The following is a 12079-nucleotide window of genomic DNA, read 5'->3' on the forward strand; positions in this document are numbered from 1 at the left end:
ACGGTTGTTACATTTATTACACTAATCATTTAAATTTTCCACACATCTGTCCTTTCTTCCTTTCCACATACATCCTTCCCACCAACTGCAAGTCGTGTTGAGGAGAGAAGAGAAACGAAGCACAGCAGGAGGGTCAAATCAAATGCGCATCCGTATAACAAAAGCATGCCCTTTCATCGAAATTTGTAAGAATTTTGTCATTATCTAAAAACCTTCGTCCCTTCTATGTCTGTATGTGTGTTTTTGCCGGATGAGTAAAACCTTCCGTTTGATGAGTGCTATATCTCACGTGTCGGTTTGGTTCGTTTTCCAAATGCTTTGTTCCTTTGCCTAACCATTATTAAAGCCTTTATAAACTCTTGTGTTTGCCGAAACGTTTGATTCTCTCGTTTACAGGACATCCTTCTTTCCTAAAATGTATATCAGTTTTCTCTTCCTGTCTTATCCATTGTTGTGTGCATACTTTGTTTAGAGTGCAGAACTACTGCCGACTATAGAAAAGGCTACCTAATTGATGTCTCTGATACTCTCTCTACCCTCTCTCCATTCTTGCCTTAGCACACCGTAGTAATGCGTGTGTCATATAAACTGCATTGTTATGAACCTTTGCTCCGCTGGTGAATGTTCTTCTCTGTGTGCAAAATATAGAAGGGACTCGTCTACACGGCCGGGAAGTTCCTCTTGATTCGACTAATTCCGTCTCGTACAACGGTGCCGCTTCGCTTCTTCGAGTTCTGTTACTCAGATATTCCTGCCCGTCGTCCTAATTTGTGTGTCCGTGCGCGTTTCCCTAATAGAGTTTTTTTATTTGTGTCCCACCTTTTTTTCGCTAGATAATAGTTGTATTTGTTACTCTGTGTTGCATTTATGTATATATATCTATACGACAATATGCTGCGCGAACTGTATGTTCCTATGAATGTGCATCCCACATATGTCCGGGCTCGTCTCCTATCCTGTACATACCATCATGCTCATTCCTTTATGCAATCTGCATCATATCGGTCGCTTTTATGATAACCATTTAAAGAAGAAAAACATACGACGCGTCCGCCTTCATTGCTGCTACACTGCAGACTTTACGTCGATATAAGCTGCAAATGATATGAATACCAGGAGGGTAAAGTTTCTCTGCAGTGGGACAGCTCATTCATCACTACTTACAGATTTGACTGTTGCCTTGATGAAATCCTTTTTATGCGATAAATCGTGTTCCGGATACTTGGCGTACACCTTCTTGCACACGGTTTTCATTGTGATTTCTTCAAGGTTCGCTTCCTCCAGGATCTCTTTCAGGTATTCTTTGATATCATCCTCCTGCGGATATATTAAAAAAAGGTAACGTTAATTAATTTATAATTAACGTTCCAAACAATCTCCACAAAACGTAAGCAAATATTCCTTACGCTCGGTGGTGCTGCCGCATCGCTTTCTTTATCCTGCTTAGCTTTCTTGACCAACGGTTTCTCATCCTCCGATTCATTGTCATCCAATTCAGGTTCTTCTTCTTCCTCTTCGTCCTCCTCTTCTTCCTCTTCATCGTCTTCGCCGGAGGAACTACGGCCACGTCCTCTTCGCGACTTCTTAGCGCTATTCACCGCTGCTGCTCGCTTCGGTTGGCCCCTTCCTGTAACATAACCAGGCGAAAGAAGTTAATAAAGTTGCAAAAATGTCAATTAAAAACCTCCACCTACCCTTAGCCGGGCTTGAATTTTTAGCCTTATTGTTGGCTACAGCCCCACGGCCACTACTTTTGGTAACCGATTTCCGTTTCGGTTCATCGCTATCCTCACTGTCCAGTTCCTCTTCCGATTCTTCTTCTTCACTCTCCGTTTCTGCTTTTCGTTTACGTCCACGGCCACGGAGCGATTGCCGGGAACCAGTTGCAGCACTCGGTCGACCACGTCCACGGGCCGGTGTAGCCTTCTTTTTTCGTCGATCATCCTTTTTAAAAGAAAATCAAAAGACAAAAACGTTGTCAGATAAGGTACGACTAATCTGCCATAATTTGCCACCATACTTCGCTGAAATCGTCATCGCTGGCACTTTCTTCCGACTCATCATCGCTGTAACGCTTTCGCACGTTTCGAGCCGAGGTGCGACTGCCACGCGCTGGTGCCCGCGCAGATCTTCGCTTCCCCGCGTCGGAGTCTGACCCAGCTGATGGATTATACTACCACGAAGGAGAACGTGAACATTATTAGTCTTGTGTGCTACATTACAGGTTGGCGATATTATAACTTACATCGGATCCGCTGTCCGATCCTCGACGGGCACGTCGTCCGCGGCCCACCTTAACGGTCTCCTCCTCTTCCTCCTCCGAGGTAGAGTAATCTACGTATAAGGAATTGTCTAGAGTAATTATCAATCCAAAGAACGAGAAAATAAAAATAAACATATAACTCGAGCTAAACAGAGCAGAAAGGAGCTTTCAAACAGAGATAATAACCATCATGCTACCGGCTATGTTTTTTAGAATAGCATAAAAAGAAGAAAGACTACATGCTACATATAGGGTCTATCACACGGCAAGACCGGTAACTAATCCCATCCGGACTAACTAAAAGACTACGAAGTTAAATTTAATCTAGTAAGCTAGAACTGATAGACATGACCGAATTGTTACACCTAAGTTGTTACAAAATGCGCTTCATTTTACTACACACATTACATGTTACCAGTTCTATAAATACCTTGGTAACCACGGCCAGCAGTAGAGCGTTTAGGACGGCCGCTGGTAGATTTGGCCGAATCCCTGCCACGGGTTGGCGCCGCACCACGCTTTGACGGCGTTTTCTTCTTTGGTGCCTCCTCCTCCTCCTCACTCATCTCTTCGTCCTCCTTCTCTTCTTCATCCTCCTCTTCCTCCTCTTCTTCACCCATCTCATCGGGGAGCTCTTCGTCACCGTCCGGCTTCTGCAGGAAGGTACAAATCCGTTCGACCAGCTCCTCCTTACTACCCTTCTTCTCCAGCGCAAGTATTTCCGCAACCTGGCCAAGCTTTTTCACGTCCAGTTTCCCTGTGGCCAACACGCGGCTCCGGTACGTGGCCGAACTTGGCTTGAAATCGAACCCGCCAAACTTGCGCAGGTTGCGCCGCAGCACCATCGTCTTGGCCGTTTCGTCGTACAGTACTGTGTGAAGCGTTTGCAGATCTTCCACCTTTGCCTTCGTAATGTTAGCATCGATCAACGCAATCGAACCGAGACGTTTCCCAGACGGTTGATACTCATCGTCCGCATCGTCCGCGTCTTCTTCATCGTCGGCCGGTTTTTTGGCGCCATTTCGATTCTTTCCTTTGGCTTCCGGTTCGACCGTTGCCTTTGGTTTGTCTGCACTCCCGTTATCCCGACCGATCGTACCATCCGCTTTACCATCCACACCATCCGCGCCACCATTACCATCAGCTTTGGATTCATCGTCGCCTGTTGAATGAACAAACGGTAATTAATAATATAAATGTCTTCACAGTCAGCGCACTAAATTACCACTTTTTTCTTCGGATTTCTTGGATTGATTTTTAGTTTCTCCCACTACCGTGGATTCTGGCTTCTTATCAGCACCGGTTCCAGTGCTATCGGCTTTGCTGACACTACTGTCTTCAGGTGCTTTCGTCGACTTTACGTTGCCCTTGTCGTCCTCACGTTCTTCTGCCTAACATCCAGCATAGTAATAGAGTAGTGGTAGTACCATTTTGTTTGCAGTATATAAAAAAAATAAACAAAATAAATGAGTAACAAGGCACTACATGAAACCGCCGCCACATGAAAAAAAAAAAATACTGCAAAAATATATATATTTATATAAATTTCTTCTGAAAATCGGAACCGAAACTTTCACCGAAATAAACAACACGACGAAAATATTTCTCCATGGGAACACAACAAATGGAGCGGCAATAGTTTACCAATCGGTTACTTAATCGTATATAGCCGCAGCACAGTGTGTGCCATGACTACACCTGGAAAAATTTGCTATCGCGGTGGCATTTGACATACATTTTCTAAAAACCCATCACACAATCCAGGTTTTTGGAGGACGCGGCTGCATAAACTGACAGCATAGCTACAAAAAATAAACCAAGTGACACGGGCACAGTTCCTCATCTTGATCCCTTCGTCGCCCTTTGAATACGTTTTCTCCAGATGGGAAAAACGATGGTTCCGCTATTTTACAGCTTCTGTGTATGGTGTCGGTGTGGATGCACAACACACGCTAATAAATAGTTGCGCTCTCTTCTTCGCTTTACCCTTCCCACACACACACAACGGCCCTTCCTTCTTCGTCCTTCATGGGCACAAACGCGGCAAAGCAACCAACGACATTACGAGAAAACAAACACAACGCCATTAGGAGAAAGCGAGAAGCAACGAGCGCGAGAGAGAGTTTGATGCGTTGGGAGCGGCGGAAAAGTTGTACACGAACGATCCGGAAAACCACCGAAACTAGGATGCACTTTAATTTTCCACCAGCGCGACAAACGCACCGGATATCGGCCTTACACGATAAATTGTACCGTGCACTAGCGTTTGTGACAAGATTTGGGCCTTCATCACCGAGATAACACGTACCATTTTCGATAATTTCTTCTCTTCATCGGCGGCGTTTGCCGACATGTTTTAGCAAACTCAAGGTAAATAAAAGACGGGTTGGGTCATGCTGGCTTTTTTACTTGAATCGGCCATGTTGGCTTGGTAATTAGACAGTCGCGGAATTGTAAACAAGCAGGTTGTAACATTCGAAAAGCCGAAATACACAATCGTTCAAAATTTAAAAAAACCTAAATTAATTAATTATAGAAGAGTTCCCATGGAATACATTACCTTCCTTTAGGCACACAGTTTTCTGCATTGTGTTATTCACCGAAAAATGTACTCCAAATAAAAAAAACTATTCCCTCTTCTCTTGCTAACTATGTTCTTAGCTTTCCCACGACTTTCCCAAGACTTTTAAATAATTTATTCGTCCGGAAAGAAGGTACTTAAGCTTCTCAATTGATATTTATTACATTTATTTTACTCATTTTTGAGTGAAAAACATTTCCATCATGAACAACTATATTTTTGAACAGATTGAATGCTCGAAAAAACTAGCTGTCAAACTGACCGCTGTCAACGGTTGTTTGTGTTTCCAGCGCGCGAAATCACACGAAAGTCCTTGTATTGCTGGTCGTTTTTGTTTTATTTTGTGCCTAAGGACAATTACTACAGGAATCATGGGAATTAAAGGACTCTCACAACTGATCGCAGATATCGCCCCGTTTGCAGTGAAGGAGGGAGAAATCAAGCAATTTTTTGGTACGTTTTCGCACGGCGTTTATGTAGTTCCGAGTCAAGCTTCCGAACGCCTGTTTATGTTGTTTTCCAGGACGAAAAGTGGCTATCGATGCGTCTATGTGTCTGTACCAATTTCTGATAGCTGTGCGTGCGGAAGGTGCCCAACTAACTTCGGTGGACGGCGAAACGACTTCTCATCTTATGGGCACGTTCTACCGTACCATTCGGTTGCTGGAGAACGGCATCAAGCCGGTGTATGTGTTCGACGGAAAGCCTCCGGATCTAAAGTCTGGTGAGCTAAACAAGCGTGCCGAACGACGCGAAGAAGCGCAGAAAGCTTTGGATAAAGCAACCGAAGCTGGCGCGGTTGAAGACATTGAAAAATTTAACCGACGACTCGTGAAGGTTACTAAACAGCACTCAAATGAAGCGAAAGAGCTGCTGCGTCTGATGGGCGTTCCGTACGTGGAAGCACCATGTGAAGCGGAAGCGCAATGCGCCTCATTGGTTCGCGCTGGGAAGGTGTATGCAACAGCCACCGAAGATATGGATGCGCTTACGTTCGGTTCATCTATCCTGCTGCGGCATCTGACGTTCAGCGAAGCGCGCAAGATGCCCGTCCAGGAGTTCAACTACGAAAAGGTACTGAAAGGTTTCGAGCTGTCGCAGGACGAATTTATCGATCTGTGCATTCTGCTCGGTTGCGACTACTGCGACACTATACGGGGTATCGGGCCGAAAAAGGCCATTGAGCTGATCAACAAGCACCGGTCGATTGAAACGATTCTCGAACATCTCGACACTCAGAAGTACATCGTGCCGGAAGACTGGAACTATCAACAGGCCCGTCGGCTGTTTAAGGAACCAGAAGTTCAGGATGCGGAAACAGTTGAGCTGAAGTGGTCTGAACCGGACGAGGAAGGTTTGGTTAAATTCTTGTGCGGTGATCGTCAGTTTAACGAGGATCGCATACGCACTGGAGCGAAAAAGATATTGAAAACGAAAAACACCGCTACACAAGGCAGGTTAGATTCGTTCTTCAAAGTATTACCGTCGGTCGGTACCCCCAAACGGAAAGTGGATGAGAAAAAACCACTCGTCGGTTCAGCAGCGAAGAAAGCCAAAACTGGCGCTGCTACTAGAGGAAGGAAACCAAAGTAATTCCAGCAAGGTTTCATTGACTGATTATCTTTGGAATATATGAGCTATTTAAAATATTTTCTTTTCTCTTTTATTTTACTTGTATTACCTATAACCGAATAACAATTTGAAAATAAACAGGTGTTCGCACAATTAAGTACTGTATGCAAGATATGAAAGTATATCATTAGCAGACTATTAAGGTTTTACCTCCTCCTGGACATGGATGTTCTTCTGGTATTCAAACCGTTGGGATATCAATGAGAGCGTCAGTAGATTCAATTTTGACCTGCTGACCACATTTATTCCATCGATTATAAAAAAGTAAAAAAAAAAACTAAACGCTAAACGAAATTACTTCGATCAAAGTTGTTTTGTGATCAGCACATGTACTGTTTAGCAAGCGATCGAAGAAACCGATTTTTCCGAACGGCAGCTGCTTCTCGCTTAATTTCCTCGTTGTTGTTGGCGTTCAATTCTAGCTGGCCGATGAATGAGACCTAAAAATTGGCAAATTTAAAGCATGAGTTTTGATTGCTTTTTTTTGATTAAGAATCTAACATAAAAAATAATCCCGTGCAATGGACAACCTACCGCCTGCAATCGTCTCTTGTGTTCGCCCTTCTTGTAATGCCAATTTACAATATACTCGAGCAGTGTCGAATCCCAGATGCAGCTATAGTACGAATCCATCGCATCAGAGGAGCTAGCTGATTTTTCGCTGATACTTTTAAACGCCAACCCGTAATCTGTTTCATCGAAGAACTGGCACAATACTGCCGCCTGCACGAAGCAACCCAGATTGGTGCTACACTTCACCATGCGCCGGATTAGAAAATCGTCAAAGAGTGGCCGCTGGAGATGGACGGTACAGTATTCCGTGCCTGAGATCAAGGCCGTCACGTAATAGCGCATAGCCGCCTCGAAGTTGTTAGCAACAAACTCTACATCACCTTTCAGCTTCAGCCAGGGAATGTTGTTCGGGTAGTAGCGGAGGGCTTGGTTAAGCAGCAGATTGAGCGCTTCCGTGACCAGCTTGATATTGTAGATAGAAGTGCTGTGAAAAGGGAAAAGAAGCACATGAAAAATACATTGTTTCTGAATGGGGATCTTCCAGCTTACTTGTTCACATTAGATGGCCACAGGAACATGTACTCCGCGTTCATCTCGGCATTCACTTCATCGCGTAGTATGTTGTGTAGCTTTGTGAGCAGCGATAGCAGAATCGAAATGACGAGCGGTTCACGTAGCTTCCCGATCAGTAGCACTAGTGGACTGTCGGGCGGTAGCTGGCGCTGACGCGAACCGGGTGGATTGAGAAACATTGGCAGTATCATCTCCCATGCTTCGCGGTTCGTTTTCTTCGTTCCTTTAAACTTTTCGATGTCCAGAAACGCTTGCGTGATGGCCGAACATAGTTCGACTCCGGGAAATCGTTTATCCGCCGTGATAAGCAATGCATTCCATTCATTCAAGTTTAACAGCAATGCGGCACAGTGGTCCAGCACCTTAGCATGGGGCATCAGATCATTACTAGTGGTTCCGATGGCAGCGTTCAGACACTGCTTGCAGTTACGTATCAGCTGAGCCTGATCGACTGGTTTTCTGGGCCACTCATCCAGCACTTGTTGAATCTGTACCAGCAGTCCCTCCCAAGCGACCATTTTGCCCAGCTTCGCTACGAGTGGATTTCCAGCTAGTTCTGGTCGTTGCGTTTCATTCTTCAACACGGTTAGCAGTGTGATGGCAGTGGCGTAATCTTTACGGGCTGTCAGTTCTTTAGCCTTGCCGATGAGAATGTACGCAAAGTCTTGAAGAAATCCACGCTGCAGTGGAATCAGTACTTGTTCCAATGGGTATGGAATCGTCCAGCTTGGATTGATGGTAAACAGGGGTTTCGATGGGTTGGTACCGGCAATTTTCACCAGCAGCTTGCGGACAGCATTCGCCGAAGTACACGAGATGAGCTGACGTTCAAGCTGGCCAACTTCTAATCTCTGATCTAGAATTAAAATTGAATTTGTAACTGATACCTATACCGGAATACAAACTGCTACTTACTCTTCGTCTCCGGTATCACCCAATCGTTCTGCAAAGCAATAGCACTCAGCTGCGTTTCTGGCTGGGTACGCTGGGCCCGAAAGTCTTTCAGCTCCTGCAAGGACACCACCTTCGAGTACGTTTGCACGAAAGCCTCAAAAGCCGATCGCATCTCTCCACTGTACAGCGTTATGATTTTGTAGAAATACTGCTTCAAAAGGCCACGTTCCTCCACGGAAAACTGGTCGTACTGTTCATCCGCGTACTGGAACAGTGACTCGATCAGCTTTGGCTGTTGGTTTTTGTACTTCTGCATCGCCGCGTTGCAACTGAGAATATTATCTCCGTCCATCACGTAGCGAATGATGTTCAGGGCAACGACAGCCAGCTCTAGTTCCTTCTGCTCGATCGGATTGCCATCGGTACTGCCGATTGCGTTGTATCCCTCGATGTTTAGTTCGAGCAGTTTGCGCTGTGTCATCGGGATCTCCTTTCGCAGGTTGTCCTCCTTCAGTATCATCACGATGTCGGAGTAGTGGTTGAGGATGGATTCGTGCAGTCGCTGAAGCAATCCATCCGGCTCTCCAGTAACTCCGCAGGCAAGCAAATATCCTTGAAGGACTTCCGCGTTAACAGTGCAATAAGCAGGCGGAAGACCAGTCCGTCCAATTTCTTCCCTTTGCCATTGGGCATAGTTTTCTTTGCATAGCAGCACATTATGTCTAGCTAGTTCGTATTTTTGAACATACAGATAATACTGACACAGATCATAGTGTATTTGGGCCCTCAGTTCACACGGTTTGATGGCGATGGCCGATTCGAACCGTTGCTGAGTGTTGTCAGAATTCGAATCTAGTGGAACGAATGATTCGTACGTCAGTACACGGAACGCTTGTGGTTCCAAAAGCACCTGATTTAAAAAATCGATGCTGAGCTGAGTAATAGGTTCTAGAGCCGAAATGGAAGATTCGTCGCGAAGCACAAATGTGGTCAAATCCGTTACAGTGGAGCTAGAAAAATAATATGGTTCGTTCATTCCATTCAAATCATTGTGAAGATGTGTACCCATGATGTACATACCCATGATTGGGGTTCGATTTCATATTCTTAATGACTGCCGCACGGAGTACCTGTGCGCGCAATACCCACCGATGATAGAGCGTAAGGGCGAAGTTGAACGAATGCTTTGAACCATCCGAACCGATGAGAGTCGGATCTTGGAGAAGTGAGGACGGAAGTGTTACCATTTTGCCTGCCGTTATGCTACACAAATCGGCCAACAGTTGGATCTGCAGTGACACCGACAGTGTGCGTTCTAGTTTGTCCAAATCCCAGCGCATGTACGCGGCTACCTTTAGAGCAAGCACTTTTAGAGCGAGCTGTTTTTTGTTGTATTTCAGCCCTTCCGATTTGTGGGACCCTTCTGGATCGGGCGATGTTACATCAGTGGTTTGGCTTTGACCTTCTGGTGCTTTGGCGAGGAATTGTGTGATGAGATCCGTGGGTGATGGATCTGTACCGGGGAAATTGAAGGAAGAAATGGATTGAAAACATAGTCTGCAAGGGAAGAAGATTGTAAACAACATACCAGGATTGGCTTTACCAAGATGCTTGGTTAAAAGCGATGGTTTCAAAAGAAACTCAAACCAAAGAATAGTTTCTTCTGAAAGTGGAACAGTTCGAGGCTTTAGTAAATCCATTTCCGTAACTGTACACTCTTGTGGCAGTGTGGTTTATCGAAAATTACACAAAATACAGAGGAATGAACACAAAAGACCGGCCGAGCTTGTTTTCATCCCAAACATGAACTGACAGTTTGCGAAGATGACAGTACAGTTCGACTCAGGGGAAGGTGTACATGACCGACCACTGTGCGTTTCATTTTATCAGAAGATTAAGGTCCCTTTACACGAAAACACTAGCGCACAAGGTTTGATTTGAATAATTTCATTACAAACAATGAACTGATGAACATAATTTACTCTCCAAACGTATATCAAATAGAATGTTATTCTCCATAGAGTAATTGAAAAATAGTGATTGTAAATATTATGAATGCATACGTGTAAGGGTAGGAAGCGCTTACACCACGTAACGTATGGTGGAGCGATGCACTTGAACGCAATACTTACACCGAAGTTTGGCCAAAACCAGTCTGTCTAATCTGTTCCTGCTAACGATATACAAAACACCATTGTGCAAATCTGGTACATTATTTATTTGATTAGCCTTTAATTTACATAATTTTTTCACATACATTTACAACTTACACATCAGTTACACGAATAACTTTAAATTAAATCTTAACAAGACTATGATACAACTGTAACGGATTAAGCTTGGAACTAGTTTCATATTACGAATCAATGACTGTTGTAATGTAATTTCAACTATCATTTGCTTGTATGTACGATTACTCTGCAATTTTCTATTCTGTGAGATACTTAATAAAAAGTAAGGGATAAAAAGGATAACTAATGCACTAGAAATCCTCACTCGGTGAGTTTATCGCGCAAAATGTGTCATAGCGCTTTTGAAACCGAAACATCAGAATACACACCATTAACTTAATCCTTTGCTAATCATATCGAATTCTACCTTACATGAGAGCGATTAAATGACGATTTTTACTTTGGCATTTCTAATCCCGTCCTGGCGCACTCAACTCGTCTAATTGAAGCATTAGCTTAACTCAACGATTTTTAAGCTGTGTGTTAAACAATGTACAAACTATTGCTAGGGTTACGTTTTTTCATGGAAATTTATAGGACCCACTAGCTAATGAGTCTCGAAAACGAATCATTCCAAGCAAGGAGACAATATTCAAGCCATAAAAGGTCCTGGTTAAGTGCCATTAACAAAAGTTGGAAGTCAAAGATAGATTTTCGTTGACTTAAATCAACCAACCTTTCAATGCCAGACGATGGTCAGCAGTTAGAGCATTGAAATACGACTATCGTCGCCAAATCGCTCGTTTGGTGTGATGTTCTTTCTAAACGGAAACGTTTCGCGCGATGTATCTTGTTGCTTTTGAACCAGAAGGAGAACAAGGTAAGGATCAATAATACTAACGATAAAATAATAGGCCTATTACACAATAGGAAGCGGTAGCGGCTAGTAAATAAATTAGAGAAAATTATGGTATTAGAGCTAACTGAGCTACATTCTTCTTGCAGAATGTGCGAAAGCGAGGGAATGGAAATGGGGTGTGATTTATACTCGCCCATGCAAGCAGGCAAGAATCAGAAGAAGGTCCTATAGGCGCGTGGAAAGGTAGAGCAATAAATTAAAAATAGTATGCGTCAGGTCGGTCAACTCATTCACAAGTAACCTCGTGCTTCGCCACTAGAAGTCGCGAAGGGTAAAATTATTCGCGAACTCAACTTCCTTTATGATGGATGTGGCGTTGTGATTCCCTAGTATGGCTAATGGAAGGCACCCGTACCAAACCGTCGATACAGTATTAATAGCACTAGCAGAAGAAGTTTCGTGCTGGACATCTGTTTGACTGCCGTGGAGGCGTGTTCGGCAAACTCCATGAACAGATGATATGGGCATTGGCTCGGTGCTTTTACGTACGTGTCGAAGACGGGATACTTGAATATTTCGGACGCCTGTGGATG

At 44.2% G+C, this 12079-nt stretch overlaps 4 protein-coding genes across 4 annotated transcripts in view; 1 reads left to right on the forward strand and 3 right to left on the reverse strand.

Annotated features, from left to right (window-relative positions):
- Positions 1 to 1079: 1079 nt before the first annotated feature.
- Positions 1080 to 4616, reverse strand: LOC128718822 (protein DEK). Its single transcript, XM_053812437.1, has 9 exons — positions 4572 to 4616; positions 3489 to 3654; positions 2694 to 3425; positions 2246 to 2352; positions 2021 to 2173; positions 1695 to 1944; positions 1407 to 1627; positions 1165 to 1317; positions 1080 to 1094 (listed from the first exon to the last, which is right to left on the reverse strand). The coding sequence occupies exons 1-9, from the start codon at positions 4614 to 4616 to the stop codon at positions 1080 to 1082; spliced, it is 1842 nt and encodes a 613-aa protein (XP_053668412.1).
- Positions 4617 to 5215: 599 nt separating this feature from the next.
- LOC128707676 (flap endonuclease 1) lies at positions 5216 to 6437 on the forward strand. Its single transcript, XM_053802633.1, has 2 exons — positions 5216 to 5297; positions 5368 to 6437. The coding sequence occupies exons 1-2, from the start codon at positions 5216 to 5218 to the stop codon at positions 6435 to 6437; spliced, it is 1152 nt and encodes a 383-aa protein (XP_053658608.1).
- A 359-nt stretch (positions 6438 to 6796) lies between these two features.
- LOC128707265 (integrator complex subunit 8) lies at positions 6797 to 10159 on the reverse strand. Its single transcript, XM_053802217.1, has 6 exons — positions 10045 to 10159; positions 9537 to 9969; positions 8478 to 9466; positions 7539 to 8418; positions 7011 to 7473; positions 6797 to 6916 (listed from the first exon to the last, which is right to left on the reverse strand). The coding sequence occupies exons 1-6, from the start codon at positions 10154 to 10156 to the stop codon at positions 6797 to 6799; spliced, it is 2997 nt and encodes a 998-aa protein (XP_053658192.1). The 5' UTR covers positions 10157 to 10159.
- Positions 10160 to 11881: 1722 nt separating this feature from the next.
- Positions 11882 to 12079, reverse strand: part of LOC128707044 (MOXD1 homolog 1) — a 40597-nt gene continuing 40399 nt past the window's right edge. Inside the window, exon 6 of the mRNA XM_053801989.1 lies at positions 11882 to 12070. Within this exon, the coding sequence (XP_053657964.1) occupies positions 11882 to 12070 (189 nt within the window). The remainder of the gene's footprint in view (positions 12071 to 12079) is intronic.

Source organism: Anopheles marshallii, chromosome 2, assembly GCF_943734725.1.
Source record: "Anopheles marshallii chromosome 2, idAnoMarsDA_429_01, whole genome shotgun sequence".
Classification (NCBI taxonomy): Eukaryota; Metazoa; Arthropoda; class Insecta; order Diptera; family Culicidae; genus Anopheles; species Anopheles marshallii.